We start from the raw sequence: 17727 nt of genomic DNA, 5'->3' as shown, positions 1-17727 counted from the left end.
CTCTTGGTCTGATCATGACTGGCTGTGGAAGCCTATGCTGTTACACAAAGAAGTTGTCAGTTGCAAGAACAATGTTCTTGCTTTGATACAAATGAGCTGCTTCAGTAGTGGCAATTTTTTAGAAAGTTCAGTGAAGTTAATAATTTTGTGAAACAGGTTTATTGAGCTGCTATTTTGTCTAAAACTGACATGGTGAGGCCGTGGCTGGGTAAATACAATCCTGCAACTTTGCAACAAAATCACACGGAATTTTCGACGGCAACAACACACCAAAAATACTTCGCCACAGTGGAAGAATAAAGATCGGATACGGACGATAATGTAAAGTGTATCTTGAAAATCATGTGAACAGCCGTCTGATGATGAACTTGCCAGTTCGAAACCGGTAACGGCGCTATTTACCTAAGTAAATAGCAGTATTAATAGTGGCTGGTTGCTGTCTTCTTCTTTGTAAGAAGGTTTGTAAGAACTAGGTAAGATTGCAATGTTTATACTTACCATTAACAGACCTAAACTCAGTAGATTCGATTGCCCGAAAAATCCGTTCCTACATTCCCAACTCTATGCGCTGTTGTAAGTTCAAAAGATTTGGGCATTCAACCACATCAAGCACTTGCCAGGCTACATATGACAGATCCCATCTACATGCTTCTGAACCTATTATCCAGTGTAAAGTTTAAATATGTCAGTTGTTTCAATAGCTACCCTACATGGAACTAAGACTGCCTGGTAATTATTGATGAGAAGAAAATCCATGAGATTGAAGTCAAGCAATACATTCCATACTCTGAGGCAAAGAAGGATTTAAAAACAATAGCTACCCTACATGGAACTAAGACTGCCTGGTAATTATTGATGAGAAGAAAATCCATGAGATTGAAGTCAAGCAATACATTCCATACTCTGAGGCAAAGAAGGATTTAAAAACAATACAGCCACCTGCCTTCCAAAATCATTCACATCAGCAACAAAAAAGGTCTCTCCTATCATATCTGTCGGTAACTAGGTCATAACAAACATTGTTGGCATAAGCACCTGCAGTAGCAAATAGGATCAGCATACCTCAGTAGTGGGCAAACTCCAGAAATGAGGATGCCGAATACCAGTGGTCAGAGAACCACACGCCATGAAGATTGTGCTTAGTGTTCAACCAGAAAACAAAAGAAGAGCACTGTAATTTGAAATTAAGCTGTCGAGAATATTAACAGCTAACCAAAAATAGCAAAAAATTTAAAAAAGTATCTCCAAAGCCATCTCATCCTGTTTCACTTGAGCTGGAGGAAAAGGGGGGGGGGGTGGTTAATGCTGTTCATTTCAGTGGCGTTCAGTAAGTCAAACATGCCTGCTATGTCATGCCAAATGGCAAGAAACTCTTGAGAACTCAGTCTTCTTTGTCTGTTTGGGTGCAGATTTGGCAGACCTGAGGTTCCTGAGCTGAGCTGGCAACTGGTGAGTGTCTCCAGCCCTTTATAACTGTGATATCTAGGCGTAATTTAGTGATCACTTTCCAGAAGTGTGCTGTTATGTTGAGAGTCACTGGAAACGTGGATCTTGGCTTAACCACCCAAATGATGAGGTTGGTACGGATCTGATAAAAAAACACCTCAACCGCAAGGTCTTCTACTTGCTAATGGGATGGATTCTGTTGAGTGAAATAGGTTTTAGATGGCAACCTAGCGGAAAGCTGCCACATAACAGTAGTACAAGGCATCTCCAGGCAAATAGGTCTCCGTCTGGCAGCTGGTGCAGTAGTGGACTGGAGAAATTCTGGTGACAATCTTAGATTATCAAGGTGTAAACAACATCTCTCGATGACAACCTTCATAAACTTCAATCAGGTGCATGCAGGGGCTTGATTTTCAAGTAACCAAAGGCAAAAATAATATTAGGAACACAAAGACTTCATGCAGGTGTGGGCCAAGCTCCCTGAGCTACTAGGCCAACAGTGGTTGATTACCTTCCCTGGTCTGTTAATTGATGGTATAGAATCTCCACTGTCCCATCTGTCCTTGCAAAATGTTATAATGACCTAGTTTGCTGTGGCATTAGTATGTACTTCCTATGCTTCCATCTTCCAAGCATGTAAACAATGGATGGAGGATGCCCACCTATCTTTTACTGTGAACTTTTCTGATGCATATTATGAGCCTTTTTGTTTCACTTTAAGCTCTTAATGCATCCCATACCGCAGTTTCAGCCCCTGACTCAATACACAATCTTCAACATCTTGATATGGTCACAAATAATACTTGCTCAAAATTTTCAACCATATCTGACTTATAGGTGACTTACTGTCATAGTAGCAGGCAAAGAAACAACCTTCTTTGATGGCTTATGAACGTTCAGCCTCCCAAACATACTGCTCAAATAACTGAAGAATTATACTAGATCCAACATCTTATTTGTTGTCTTTTTTGATTGGCATGAATGGTACTTTGTTAAAATGTAAAAAAATATTTTAATAGTCTAGATTGCACACATATATAAAAATTAAAATTTGGTAGCTAGACAATTTTCAGTTGTCAATGCAGCCATCCTCAGATCTGCAAACAAGCACAAAAAACATAAAATTGCCATAGAAAAATCTTTAATGAACATAATATATAAATATTATGTCTCCCCGTGGAAACATTGAAACCACTGGGTTTACATTAAAACAAAAACTGCACTTCCATTTAAATATATTTACATAAGCATTACAATGCAAAACTTTTTGTTGTATGATAGTTCTTGAAACTCTTTAGGATGGACTGTTTCCATCATTTCATTCGAATTATTTACAAATGAACTGCTATAATCAGCAAAAACGATTGTCACTTGTGTTTTCACTTAAACATCCCTCTAAAAGCCCTATACTCTCTTTTTTGGAAAAGACTGTGCATTAAGAGTTAATCATTTCGCACCTACAAACTTAAACGTAATAATTACAACTGTTCTCTTTGGTACTGAGTTAACACAAGGCTTCCCTGGATGGCAGTACTATGCAGCATTAATGCCTAATTCAGAAGGAATCAAGAATGGAAAATGTAACGTGTGAGAGCTATTAAAAATCGTGTCAAAAGAGGCTAGATAATTTCAGGTCAGAACCGGTGCAGCCCTCACTTCCTCTCAAGTCCAGGAGAATCGCATCTGTCATCACTCGGTGTTGAGTGGTAATCTTCTCCTTACAGCCACAAATGGAATTATTGACTTGATGGACTAGTGGAAAACACCACCATTTGTGTTGACAACTCTTGCATTTGATATAGCTCCCAGACTGGCCTTATTTGGGATTCAACTTCAAGGAGCCATATGGCTAGTCTTTTCTTGGGCCTTCTACCATCCCTTCAGTTAAATTGCTCCTTGTCAAGAAACAGACAAGATTATGTCAAGTCTATCTTCAAACAAGTTATAAGCTGTCACTTAATGCTCAGCCCATTTTTAGCCATACCTCTTGAGGTGCCGATCACACCACCCTTCTACAATTGTGAAGGACACTGCCCTTGTCACAACTAGGCTGTGGGTGCCAGACATACTGTGGTATTGTTGACCACTTGTGCCTCTCATGTGAGCACTGTTGACAGTATTCTGAGGGAAACTGGGATCCTATATCTGTGGTTTCAGTGTAACCAACTCATCCTGAAATACACAATTGCCATCGACCAGTTCCCTAGACATTCAAATTACCAAATTATTTTTCCCATTGTTGGGGTGTCAACCCCCTGAAGACTGACTTAGGATGAAATTTCAAATTTGAATAAGTTTGGAAACTCTTCATAGTGACCCTCTCCTCACTTGAATGTATTTGTGGAGTGACCCCATATGCTCCTCTCTGATATACACACAGGCCCAGTTAGACCTGCCTATTCGAAGGACCTAAAATCTTTGTCGCCCCTGTCATTAAGGAACATAGCTTTCCCTCAATCCTCCATCAGTGTCAAGGTGCTGAAATCATATATATTATCATATATATTGACAGGTCTAAAAATGCAGAAAAGATGAACTATGCTTTCACACTTGCTAGAAGCCATGAACAACACTCCCACTACTTTGGTATTTATTGCAGAACTGGTAGCTGTTCTATAGCCCTCTGCCTCAGCAGTGTGAAAATTCGCAACCGGTTTTTTGTACCCAGTGTTTCCATGAGTCATATACTCACTATTGACCATTTCTACCTTCATCATGTAGTCATGTCCATAACCCCAAGCCTTTCTTTATTATGATCTCAGTTGTACTACAGTCTCAGTTATTTTCCATATCAGTACCTCATAGAAGTAGAGTTCTTTCTTCACCTGTGCCAGTCAGCTTCTGATACCTTGCTTGCTTCGGCCATCATTCATAATCTTAAGAAATGTTAACATGGTCTGTTGTTGTTGTTGTTGTTGTTGTGGTCTTCAGTCCTGAGATTGGTTTGATGCAGCTCTCCATGCTACTCTATCCTGTGCAAGCTTCTTCATCTCCCAGTACCTACTGCAACCTACGTCCTTCTGAATCTGTTTAGTGTATTCATCTCTTGGTCTCCCTCTGGTCTGTAGCAGGCTGTAATGCGGTGTTTATTTAATCATGTGATAGCTAATTTAGACTAAGTGTCATTATCAAGCACATTTGTAACATTTGTATTTCATGTCCTCTGGAGACTGTCGATCCCCACAAATATGGAATTCATAATCTTGCTTCCTAGGTAAAATAATTCTTGTACTTCTTCAACTCCTTTGTGACTCCTAATTTTTATGTTAAGCAAGCCATAATTCTCCATTGTACTACTCTTAAACATATTTGTCTTAGGTTTGTTTATCCTTAACTCACATTATGTGCTAAGTACACCATTTGTTGCTTTCAACGTGTCTTCTAAGACTATTGCAATTCAGATATGTAGAAGTTCTGTAAGGTGTGAACTATTGTTTTCCTGTTGTAGTGGATGTCGCTCGCAGTGAGGTCACAAGCAACAGCACGATCAGCAAAACTGAAGAACAAGCACGTCTTAAGGATCTTGAAGATACATTTGAAGAACGCTACACAAAGGTAGGTAATAGAATCTGCTTTGTGATTTTATTAAATGTAATTTTCATTTCTACCTTCATCTATTTATTGCTTACATCCAAGTAGTGGTTTCTTGCATATGATTTCTGTGACTGTTCCCTTGAGCCTATTACCTAGTAATTTATAAAACATTTTCCTTGTTCTACTTGGTACTTTATAAAGCATCATTTTCCTTATTCACTCAAATTTGTAAAGGACTATTAAAAAAGTATTGTATAAAACCAAGAGGCAGCTCTCATAATGCAGAAGATCCTAAAAGCTTGTCCATACAGATTTTTGCTTAATGCCTTGACTCATTTTATGGAACAGCAGATTGCAGGTAACACAATTGTCACGCTAGTAGATGATTTGGCAGTTTCAAATAAGATGTGATATCTTTGTGTAAGCAGTCCATTGTGGTTGCATTTTATCTAGAAAACATATTGTTTCTATATAGTGATGTGTGTACCCATCCAGAAATATGAATGGAGAAACTTACTGTAAGTACGGGTCCTTTCACTATCACTGCAGTATACAATATGTCAGGCTTACCGTTCAATAGTAGCACATCGTAGGAAATGAATGTGTGAATGACAAAATGAGTACACAGTGACATCTTGTTAGAGTGAACCTAGATGATGATGACACAGAATATAGCTGTTTCCAGAAACTGAGGGTTTTAGACATGATGTAAGAGACTTAAATAATTGCAGTGAGAAACTATATGAAGTAGGCCCACATTGTAAAAGATCCTTCTGTTGAATGTAGCTAAAATATGAATTGCAGTGTGTAGTCTTCTGCACTAGGTTGAGAATACACAGAAGAGACATTATTACTTGAAATTATTGCAAAAATGATCTAGTATGTATTCTAAACCTATACCAAGAAGACACTAAAACTTATTTACAAATAAAATATGCTATTGTTATCTGTATATAAAGTAAATAGATGCATGTCAGGAAAATTGTTGCTAGTTACTGCTGTAGCTGAATGGTTAATCTGTAGGGAAAGTGGGAGAGATTAAATTTCATGTAAGTAGAACAGTAAGAGACTTACACTGTATAGAAAACATCCATCTGTTCTGATGATGTGCAGTTAATTGTCCACTGTAGATTAGACAGTTTTTAAGCTGTAAAAAGTAAGTGTAACTTATGGTGCCTAGTGTGATAAAACTGGCGGCAACATACCCTATTAGCCTACCATATCAGATGACTCTGACTACAACAAAAAATTATTATTATGATGATGAAAATAATAATAATAAAGAATAGTGTAGGTGGATATGCAGCACACTCAAGAACAAACAGAAATTGTGGAAGACTGATCAATATATTTAATATGTTCCAATTAAAACTCATATCCACACGTGTCCACAAACTACCGAGAAAAGTCAAAATTTGGATATCTTAAAACCCAAATCTAGGATCATGTAGTTGTATTCAAAAGGAATAGCTCTCTCAAGGTTAAAATAAAGATTTCTACCATCTAAAACAAAAAAGAAAACATAGAAAGTAATCAGGTACAACTCCAGTAGACCCAATTTGACAATAGAAAATGTACAAAAATTTAAAGAACAACAACTAAAAAAGGTCATTGGTGTGAACACAAGGCACAAATTACTAAAGCAGCAAAGAGAACATTATGATTGGCCACGAATAAAAAGACAACTTAGTGGATCAAGAAATGTGAAGCAGTATTAGAAGTAAGAACTCAAAGGTAGAGGAAATGTAGATGTTCAAAAAAAGAACAACACATAGAAATCAGCAAAAATTGTCCAGGAAATAAAAAGAAACTTTGAAAAATCTCACCTGATAGAAATGCAAGCAAATAGGATCAAATAACAAAGAAAATTGTGAAATATTAGTAAAATATTTGAAATACTAGCAAAATATTTTGACAGGCTCTTAAACTGTCCAGTTTCTATAGTTGAATTAGAATTTCCAGCAATACCAGTGTGGGTTCTAGTAAAAATAATTATTTATCTAGCACCACACAAGGGATACTACCCGTGAATGCACACACATGTATTTTTTAATATCAGTTGCAGTGGAGACTGTAAACAGATGAACAAAAGACTAAGTACTCCACTGTGCATCTGTAATTTTTATAGATTTTACATTTTACTGTATTCGTTTCAGCCACATGTTATTCCCTCCCCAGTGATAAAATTGAGGTATTTCTTTGGGAAGTGCACTGTGCATCCAGAACATGTAGTTCGTTGGGTTGCCGGATGACATGCTGTAGTTTTGGTGACTGGAGCTGGTTGTTTACATGGGGCTGCCATGGATTCTTCAGCATGAAGGTTGGCTTGAGTCTGTTAATGGAGATTTTTTTGTGACCATGAGTTATTTCAGTAACAGAGAATTTATAGTGTGAATGTACCAGATATGGTCCATCATAGATAGGCGTAGAGGTTTCTTCCATGCCTCATGTCTTATGAATACATGTGAAAAAATCATAGGTTCTGGATGTATGAAGGCAGATGTAGTGTAATGTCAATCATGAAATGAGGCCGTTTGATGTGTCAGTTTGAAAACAAAAGTTGGAATGTCACACTCCAGTGGAGTACGATTAAAGAAATCAGCTGGAAGTCTAGTTGTCATGCGACAAGTCATTTTTGCATTGGTGGTGTTATGTTCTGGAATCATATGAGCATTGAGACCCATTAAAATTGTTGGTAAGTTGTCAGTTCAATCATCTGAAATTCCAAGACCCTTAATGCTGTCGTGATGTTGCAATGCAACCGTTGAACACTGGATGGTAACCAGCAGTTTTGATGTGGTGTATACTGTGGGTCTTTGTAATGGGAGTGGTCAGTTGACACTCAACTTCCATCCTGTGTCAATGGTGACAATTTATGGGACTCCAAACTGTGTGATGTACGATGATAAGAGAATACTGGCAGCACTTTATACAGAGATGCCCCTCAGTGGAACTGCCTCCAGCCAACATGTAGACTTGTCAGTCATTGTTAAGGGATAGATGAAGTCATGAGAGTAAGGTAATGGTCCCATTAAATCAACATAGATATGACAGGAATTGACTGTCAGATTCATTGAAAGCTCCACGAGCACTGGTCATATGTTTTGAAATTTTTGCTCGTTCGCAGTAAACACGTTTTTGCCTACACCTTTACATATTATTTCTAGGAAGGCCAAATAAAGTGCTTTTGAATCAAGTCCACTGTGTCTTTGATCCCAGAGTGAGCCAAGTCATGTTGTGCGTGGAAGACTTGCTGTCAGTAAGCTGAAGAAAGGTATGGTCCGAGCTTATCTGTAGCATAGCTGTGATCTATCAGGTAACAATATTGTTGCAGTTGCTAAGGAACAGGAGTCTAAATTCTTCACTTCGGCCATTTTTGAATCATTGATTTGTGCCTTAGCATTTGTGATCAACTGACTGAGAAATTCCAAGTGGCACACTTGCCTGTTTGCTTTTTCAAGGCACTGTTTATAGGCAAATGCCAATGGCTTGTAATCTATGAATATTTTTGAATTCTCTGTCTTTCAAATGAGAATGAAAGTGTTTGACTGCCAGATATGCTGCCAACAATTTAAATTCATAGGGAAAATAGTTACATTGTGTGTCAGCAAGAGACCTTGAGAAAATCACAGATGTTTCAGATGTTCCTTCTTGCAATTGGCACAGAGAAACTCCTGTAACATATTCCTAAACATCAGCCATCAAAATTAAAGTAATATCTGTTGTGAGATGACCAGGCTGAGTTTCATTAGGCATTTCTTCTTTTCATTTCTGAGCACTTTATGTCTCAGTCCATATAACAGGATGATTACCCTTCCTCTTGGTGTTCTTGAACAAGTTAAACAAAGGTTATTGGATTTATACAGTGTGTTGTAACATACACGTGTAGAAATTCACCAGTTCTAAAATATGGCATAGTTTTGCTGCTGTTGTAGGATGAGGGAAGCCCTTCCCTTTAATGTTGAAATTACTTGATGTGACACACAGTAAGCCAAGAATGGTATCTCTTTCTGTTCAAAAATGCATTTCCCTACACTAATGTTAAAATGGAATTTGTCCAGCTGTTGCAGATGTGTTGTATGTTTTTCATCTGATGCTGAAGCAACGAGAATATCATCTAACTAAAAATAAACAGAAGGCAGATCATTCAAAATCGTTGGAATGTTTGTGCTGCACTCTGTAGGCCAAATAATTTGATAACAGCTGTTTGAGACACGTCTTCTGGTGTAACATGAATGTGGTGATATGCTCAGATAAGGTCAGTTATAAGAGAATATCTTTCAGTTGGTGAATTGGCAGTGTAAATCTTGTAAACATAGTACCGGATAGTGGTAATTAGGTTTCTTCATGAGAATGTTAGAATCTCTCTTTAGGAAGTCTCGAAATTTATACTGTAAGTCAATCAAAAACCCTAAAATATCAGTAGGCACATTTGCAGAGCCTGTACTAATGATTAAAGTTTCTTAGTCAAGTAATTTTTTTGACTAAACATCAAGCAACAGAGAATAATGACTCAAGAAATCGACACCAGTAATTGGCTGGGAAACATCTGCAAGAAGAAATGGCCATGGAAATCTGCACTGAAGGCCTGTTTCAAGGTTCTGTAGTTTTTACCATATCTGTGTATTATAGAAGCATTTATGGCATACAGTTGCTTTTCATAACACTTTTGTGGTCTAATATTTTTGCCGGCACTATGGAAATGTCTGCCCAGAATCTCAATCTGTGATGCTACAGCTCCTCACTCTGTGCCTTGCCAAGTGGTTAGCATAGTAGTTTTCCGCCTGACCATTAGTTGGCTGTTGAGAAATAAACAAACATGGCAGTCTGCACATTGTCGCATTGTTTTTGAATGTATAATGATACCCTCACCTGGAGTGTTTCTGTGCATTATGCAGTGATTTCAATCTGCTTCTGTGAATCTGTGTCATTAGTTTGGCAAGCTGTCTTTCCAGGTGCGAAAGTTCGTCATCTTGAGATGAAGACAAACCAGTTTCTGTGCTATATACAAACTGACTTGGCATTGTAATCTCTACGATTTTGCCAGCTATAGAAACGATTGCCTCGAGATTTACATCTCGACTAGTTACTAGTATAGGATATGTATTAGTTGGTAAGTCGTTGAAGAAATATGGTTCGTAGAAAATCACCAGTCCCTTGCATACTGGCAAGAACACACATCTCTCTGAGCAAAGTAGATGGCTTTTTCTGTCCTAGTTCTACATTGGGTAGCAATTTTTTATTTTCGTGTGACTCTAATTCTTCATATTCTAAGGTAAAGCTTGTTTCTAAGTCTTTACATGGGGAAGCTAATGATGATGATTTGGACAAGACATTTGAAATTAGCTCAGCAACTTAAGTAGCAAGCAGTTCCAAAATGTAATTATACTTTTTCTCTTTGTTGCTAATATTTGCAATAATAAATTGGAACTACACTTGCAAAAACCATATATTTACATCTTCTTCACCGGAAAGGTGGTATTTTAACTGCCACACACAATACTTACATACCAGTGCCATTCAGTGGTGAATTTGCTGTGAGAAAATGTGTTTAAATTGTGCAGTACAGTTGAAATAATGATTGAGTTGATTCTTGTGTACTCATGATCATGCTAGGCTAATTATTTATTTAGCATCACACAAAGGAAGCTTCCATGAGCGCATTTACATATATTTTTTAATACCAGTCACAGTGGAAACGATAAACAGGTAAACAAAAGACTAATTACTCCAATGTGTATCTATAACTTTCACAGAATTTATATTTCATTGTGTCCATTACAGTCACGCCAGAAAATCTTGAACAAAATATCCCACTAATAGAGATAGAAATTCGTGTAGCCATAAAAACACCCAAAAACAATAAAGCAAGTGGCGAACATTTCATTATAGCAGAATTATTGAAATGGTTAGAATCAAAGATTATAAGCATAGAAACGAATACAAACAAAAGTCAACAGTTACAGAGAGGTGTCACTTCTACCAGTGACATACAAAATACTGTCATAAATTCTACAGAACTGAACTGAAGAACTTTATACAAAAGCCCTGGGAGAATACCAAGATGGTTTTCAAAACTGAAGATCCTACACAGAACAGATTTCACTTAAATCAGTAATTTGCCACATTCTGTGTTATCCTGAAAACCTTAAATATTATCATTTTTTGATTGAAAAAGTTATTCGATTTGGTAGACAGAGAAACAATAGATAAACTCTTGGAGAATTTGGTGTTAAAGGAAAATTAGCAAACTTAATTCATGAAACTCTAAATTTATGGCAGAAATATCCCAGGTATTTGAAGCAACCTTCTGTTAGAGAAGGGGATGACTTATTAACTTTACTGTTTAACTACTTTAAAAAAATTCTAAGAATCTGGAATTTTAACTAAAAATTCACAAAATGGAACCAATAATTCTGAGAAGAAAAACAAATGGAATGAAACTAAAATGCATGTTTTTGCAATACTTCCAGAAAATCTGTTAGAAACAGTTAATACTCAAATAAATCTTCTGGAAAAAGTAGCAAATGGAACTGGTCTATAAATTTAACCTGGAAAATAAAAAAAAATAAAAAACAAAATTCATGACTAAGATGAAACATACACCAAAATACACACGAAAACAAATAGTTAAAATAGAGTTAGTTAATAAATTCAAACAAAGAGAAACTGTACAGCAGATTAGAATAGGAATATTTGCAACTGATGTTAGAGTTAATAAAATATAAAGACCATATGGTGTAACAAAAAATATCTGTAACAATAATTGCAAGTCTAAAAAAGCAAAACACAGTTGTATGGCCAGAATGTTGATATACATGTGAATGCTAACAGTGAACTACAAACAGGATGGAACAAAAGTACTTGAAAGGCAGATTATTAGAAAAATAATGAGTGCAATAGAAAGCACAGATGAGAAGTAATAAGGAGATCTACAAAGATATAGAGAAAATATAAGAAGTAATGTCAAAGTGAAGATTAATCTTCTTTGGACACCATGTTGAATGGATGATAACAAACTAATAAAACAAATATCTCCATATCTTTTAAAAAAGAAGTTGGCGGTAGTGTGGATTACAGAAAGAAGAAAATAACTAGAAAGAAACATCATTAAAGATTTGGAAATATCAGAAAAAAATCGTCATAGAATACAATACTAAATTTAGAAGGCATGAAAAGCAGAAGAAGAAAGAAATGAAGAATCACATGGACAGAAGGAAGTAAAAGACAACATGGTGAGAAGATGGAGGAATACTGAAAAGGTAGGAAAGAGCAAAGGAAGGAGAGGAAGTTGTTACATGATCCTAGTATTGTTTTGTGTCATTGTCTCTTCCTGAATTTTGTCTTGATAGTGCATTGGATGGTAAATGTCAAGACTGTATACAGAGTGTCACAAATTGTCAGTACCATGGTTAATGAAGAAAATGTACTTTGGTGCATGTAAAACTTCTTTTGCCCAGTATTCACCAGAAAAGAACCTTGTATTCTTTCTATTACTACGATATAATATGTAGTATTAATAAATTCCACCAAAGATTACCAAAGGTGATTACTCAATCCACACAACAGCAGCAGCAGGAACTATGATGTTTTCTTATGTGGTTATATTACTGAATCATGGCAAGGAGAGACAACAACAGACGATACATCAATTTTGGTGTGCGTTAAAGCATTGATTGGTGATCACTAACTCTTGTAAAATGGTTGAAGGCACTAGGACCCAGTTTTGAAAACATGTATTTATTCAGAACGCATGTGGTTCATATCATCGCTCCTTCCTGAATTTTTTATTGACAGTGCATTTGATGGTAAATATCCTAATAGTATACAAAAACACACAAATCTTCAGCACCATGCTTAATTAATGAAATGTACTTTGAAATGTATTTTGGTGCGTGCAAAACTTCTTTTGCCAAATACTCACCAGAAAAGAAATTTATATTCTGTCTGTGTAAACACACAGTTCATAATTAGTGAACATTAGAAGACTGTCTCAGTATGAAACAATATGCATTATGATTGTCCATTACCACATACTGTGCTGTTTTTACCTATATTGTGATATTATCCTGTAGTTATTGCACAAAGTAGAGGTACTCTACAATTTTATGAAATATGTTTAATTATCTAATTTCTGGGGGGGGGGGGGGGGGGGGGGGGGGGAAGAGGCAGGAGGGAATGGAAGCAAAGGTATTTGAACATACAAAGACCTTGTTTGGTAAACAATTGCTCTAAATGCTGGGCTAATTCTCCTATTGAAAGTAGTAAGCTGCTCAAACAATTTACCTCGATTTTTTCAAAAACTAAGGCCTAGTGGCATGAACCCTGTATGGATATATTTATAGAGAGTAAACTGCTTAACTTTTGTACCCAAAGGAGATTGCGTTTCTGGAGTGAGTTATCGGGTTAGACATTATGCTACATGAAGTGGCATTCTGCCGCATTGACTGACAGTCTAAATATGGTGACTTATGTCTCCCAGTGCACCATTCATTCTGCGTAGCCAGTAACAGTCGGGCCTTGGCACCTGGAGACTGTGGCCATGTGTGTGAGAGTTCTGTTTGGGTGACTCTGTATGTGGTTTCTACTTCTGAAGGTGGGCTTTGTCTGAAAACTTAAATTTTTCTAGCATTCATTTCATTGTGCCTCACTATGACTCAGAACCACCTGCCTCCATGTGGTGAGCAGCAATCCATGTTTTCTATATTGTTGTGACACTTAAACATTTGTATGGGTGCAGATCAGGGCCATAAAAGCTAAGAGGTACTGCTAATTTTGTAAACACCATCTATACAGGTGTAAGGTCTTTGAATCAGATATTTACTATTAGAAGATTCAGGTGCCATCAGTTTTTTATTTTCTCCTACTTCCAATTAAATCTTGTGAATGATGACTTTTATTATTGTATATCATGAGGCTTTTTTTATGACATATACAATCATCAACAGTCCTGCAGAAAAAACTTGCATGCAGCCACAAATATTGTTCTGTATTTGCTTAAGGGTACATTGGCACAAATTAACTACTGCAGAGAAGCCTATAAAATTTAAAACGAATGGAGAATAAATTACCCGCTGAGTACTTTTCTTTTCTGTGGTGTCAGTAGCTGCGGACAGTTGCGGTGAGGCTGAAGAAGCGTGTGGCGGAGCTTACAGCCCACCTGACTCAGCTGGAAGCTGAACGCAATAAACTGTTAACTGATAAACAAGAACTTCAAGCGTGTGTCACACAGATGTCAGCACAAGCAAAACATCTTCAGGTAAGTTTAATTGTAATATTTCACTGAGTGTAAGAATAGCCTCCTACTGTTCCGTAGTACATTCTTTTTCTCACCATAGCTGTGTTCCTGCTAAAGTGGCCGGTCACTTCCATCGTCGTCATTAGCACCCGTCCTTTACACACATTTACTTGTCACACTTGGTTTGTGTATGCCACAAGTTTTGTGATGAATGTCAGGACCTGTGAAATCTTTTGCCACCAAAAGCCTGTTACACAACATATTTCACATCTGATGGCTTTTCTGGTTACAGCACTCAATCGCAGTGGCAACCGTAGTGCTGGATGGGAGTACGCAAACGGCTCACATAGTGAAGCAGCCCTTTAAAGTCATTTGTGTTGAAGTGTGCAGCATGTTTGGCAACTGGATGGTTGAGTTGTGGCTTGCCACAGCTGGGTGGGGGCCATTCATGCACGTAGACAGTTGATCACTTGTCATGCCTACATAGAATGCTGTACAATAATTGCAGCATACCTGATATAAAATATGGCTGCTTTCACATGTGACTCTGCCTTTTATCATGAAATGCCTGTGACTGAACTGTGTTAGGAGGTGGTGAGTGAGTGTATGGGATGGGCCTTGCACCTGGGTTGATCACAAGAGATAGGTTGACCACAAGTGAATGACCCTTGGAATGCAGGATTATGAACAGGATTGGAATAGGGATGGACAAAGATACTCTGTAAGTTGCGTGGATGGCAGATCACTACTATGGGTAATAAGGGTAGGATTCTGGGTAAGTTACCTCTCATTTCATGGCATGATGAGAGGTATCGGAGCCTTAGTGAAGGATGTGACTGAGCTTTTCAAGGCCAGGATGATAATGAATGATCAAGGACTGCTGGTCAGTATCTGGTTAACAAGCTTACTGGTGTCAGACTAGGAGATGGCAAGGAAGACCTGTTTGTGGATGAGCTTGTTTCACAGTATTTTGAAATGGGGGAGACAGTGACATGGATATGATACTCAAATTGGGATGGCAATAATTAAAACAAAGGCGTTTTTCATTGTATCAGGACCTTGTCACAAAATTTTTATCACCAACGTTCTCCTCCAAATGAAGAAATATTTTGTTGGCACCCACCTACATAGGGAGAAATGATTATTGTAATAAAATAAGAGAAATCTGAGCTCATACAGAAAGATTTAAGTGTTTGTTTTTTCTGTACACCGTTCAAGTGAAACAGTAGAGAAATAGCTTGAGAGTGGTTTGATGAACCCTCTGCCAGGCAGTTAATAGTGAAATGCAGAATGTAGATGAAGATGTAGCTAGGTAACTTACTGTCTGTCAGTAAAGACTTTGATAAGGTTGTTGTTAAATTACTGCACCTGCTTTCTGCTGCAGATGAAGCGTCCATGAATTATGGGGCTGTCAGGAAGAGATTTTTTGGCATGGAACGGGAGACAGCCGTCATAGTGGAGGTAATGTTAGTGGTTGATTCACTTGATATGTGCAGATGTATTTACAGAGTCATCTGAGAGGTAAAAGATCAACATCTAGGATGGTGGCTCATTGAGTTGAGAAGGACCAGGTGAACTGGATTTGGAAGTAGGTGTTGAGGTTATCGAGGAAATAGCAAAGGTTGTCCTTGCCATAAGTCCAGAACATGAAAATGCCATCAGTAAACCTGAGCCAGACAAGGGATGTTAACTGGATAGGAAGGATTCCACCAGTTGATCCATAAATAAATTTGCATAGGATGGTACCATGTGAGTACTCATGGCAGTATCAGGGATTTGTTTGGGATGATTCTGTCAAAAGTAAAATAATTGTGGGTCAGGACGTAGTTGGCTAGTCTTGTCTATACCTATTCCGATTCTTCTCTCAGTCCTGCATCCCATTGTCATTCCCTTGTGGTCAACTCAGGTGCAAAACCATTTCCATACATCCATTCACCACCCCATACTGCAGTTCAATCACAGTCATTTCCTACCCAATAAAAGGCAGGGCTGCAGCAGAAAGCAGTTGTGTTATGTATCAGCTATGCTACAATTACCGTACAGCATTCATTTGGGCATGCCAAGTAACAAACTGTTTACTCACATGAGTGGCCCCCACAAAACTGTGGCAGACAGCAAACTTGACCATCCAGTTGCTGAGCATACAGCACACATCAGCACAAATGACTTCAACAATTGCTACACTATGTGGGCTATTTCAATACTTCCGTCCATGACGGGTTTCTCTTAATTATGCAGGTGAGAATTCTCTTTCCAGCACATTCTGCACTCTCACATCCCCCTGGCCTAAACCTCCACTAACCTGTTTCCCACTGCCTCGTTTTACCTTTTCCATTCTCTCGTCTGTCCCACCACACCTTCACCGTTGAGATCATTTGCTGCCTTCTCCCACACTCTTCTCCCCCCACCTCCGCCCACACAGGTATCTCCCCTCCCTCCCCCTCCTTTTCCACCTCTCCCAGCCTCCCATCATCTCCAACTTCCTCCCTTCTTTTCCTCCCACCCTCTTTCTATATCTTTTTTAGGCTCTACCCTCTTTACTCCTCTCATCTTGTGTAGCCGATGAGTCATCTGTCAAAAGACCTGCTTCTTTCACTACCCCATCCTTTCCTAATCCCTCCTCTAAGAAGAAACTTGTACGTTGGTAAATGTGACCTCTTGTCTGTAAAGTGACATTTGCCCTATAAACAAGTGAAATTTGTGCATGAAAACAAATAATACTGTATATACAAAAATAGTCTCCACCATCGAGTAATACATACTGCCTGTTTTAAGGGAGGGAAAAAAGCAAATATTGCCTTCATTTTGTGTTTTGTTTACAAAAAAAATTATAATGTGATGTTTCTGTGGTTCATGGTGTGGGTTCCTGTAGTCATGTCCTAGTTCATGAACCACGGGCAACGTATGAGTGGCCAAGTAAGTGGTCCCGACAGTCGGGATACCAGTTACTTTGGAATAAGGCTGGGCATCTCGGACATATTCTGAGTCGTGGTCACCTTTGTGCTCATACGGCAAAGACCCAAATCCACCAGTTAGTCCCTCAGCCGTTAGGGGTAAAACCCAATGGGACTCGGGACAAGTAAGGCTAGCAACCTGCTTCCCTGGTACTTTAAATATGATACTGGCAATAATCAGAGCAAAATGCCTCGGACCTTTGGAGGTGACGGAGTCCCACCTCTAACTGACAAACCAGGGACTCCTAAGATACGACTTGGCAAACAAATGGTAATGAGATGGGGAGCTATTAATATCAATGGGTGCTACTCTAGGAAGAAGGTAGAGCTGGCAGAGGCTGCAAGTAAGATTGGCTGGACGTTTTAGCTGTTAGTGACATTCGGGTAAGGGGTGAGAAAGAAGAGGAAGTGGGAGAATACAAGGTCTACCTGTCAGGAGTCAAAGCAGGAATAGCACAATGGTGTGTAGGGCTTTACATCAGGAAAGAAATGGAACCCAGCATAATTGCAGTAAGGTATGTAAACGAACGACTGATGTGGATAGATTTGACAGTG

General features: G+C 38.2%; 1 protein-coding gene across 1 annotated transcript in view; it reads left to right on the top strand.

The window, feature by feature from the left end:
• The window catches only part of LOC126161823 (nucleoprotein TPR-like), a 302767-nt gene that overhangs the window by 133864 nt on the left and 151176 nt on the right, over positions 1-17727 (top strand). The window contains exons 9-10 of the mRNA XM_049917927.1: positions 4895-5001; positions 14087-14239. Coding sequence (XP_049773884.1) covers positions 4895-5001; positions 14087-14239 — 260 coding nt within the window. The remainder of the gene's footprint in view (positions 1-4894; positions 5002-14086; positions 14240-17727) is intronic.

The sequence above is a fragment of the Schistocerca cancellata genome, chromosome 2 (assembly GCF_023864275.1).
Source record: "Schistocerca cancellata isolate TAMUIC-IGC-003103 chromosome 2, iqSchCanc2.1, whole genome shotgun sequence".
Taxonomy (NCBI): domain Eukaryota; kingdom Metazoa; phylum Arthropoda; class Insecta; order Orthoptera; family Acrididae; genus Schistocerca; species Schistocerca cancellata.
Note: the sequence above shows the minus strand (reverse complement) of the source record. Positions and strands in the feature narration are given on the sequence as shown.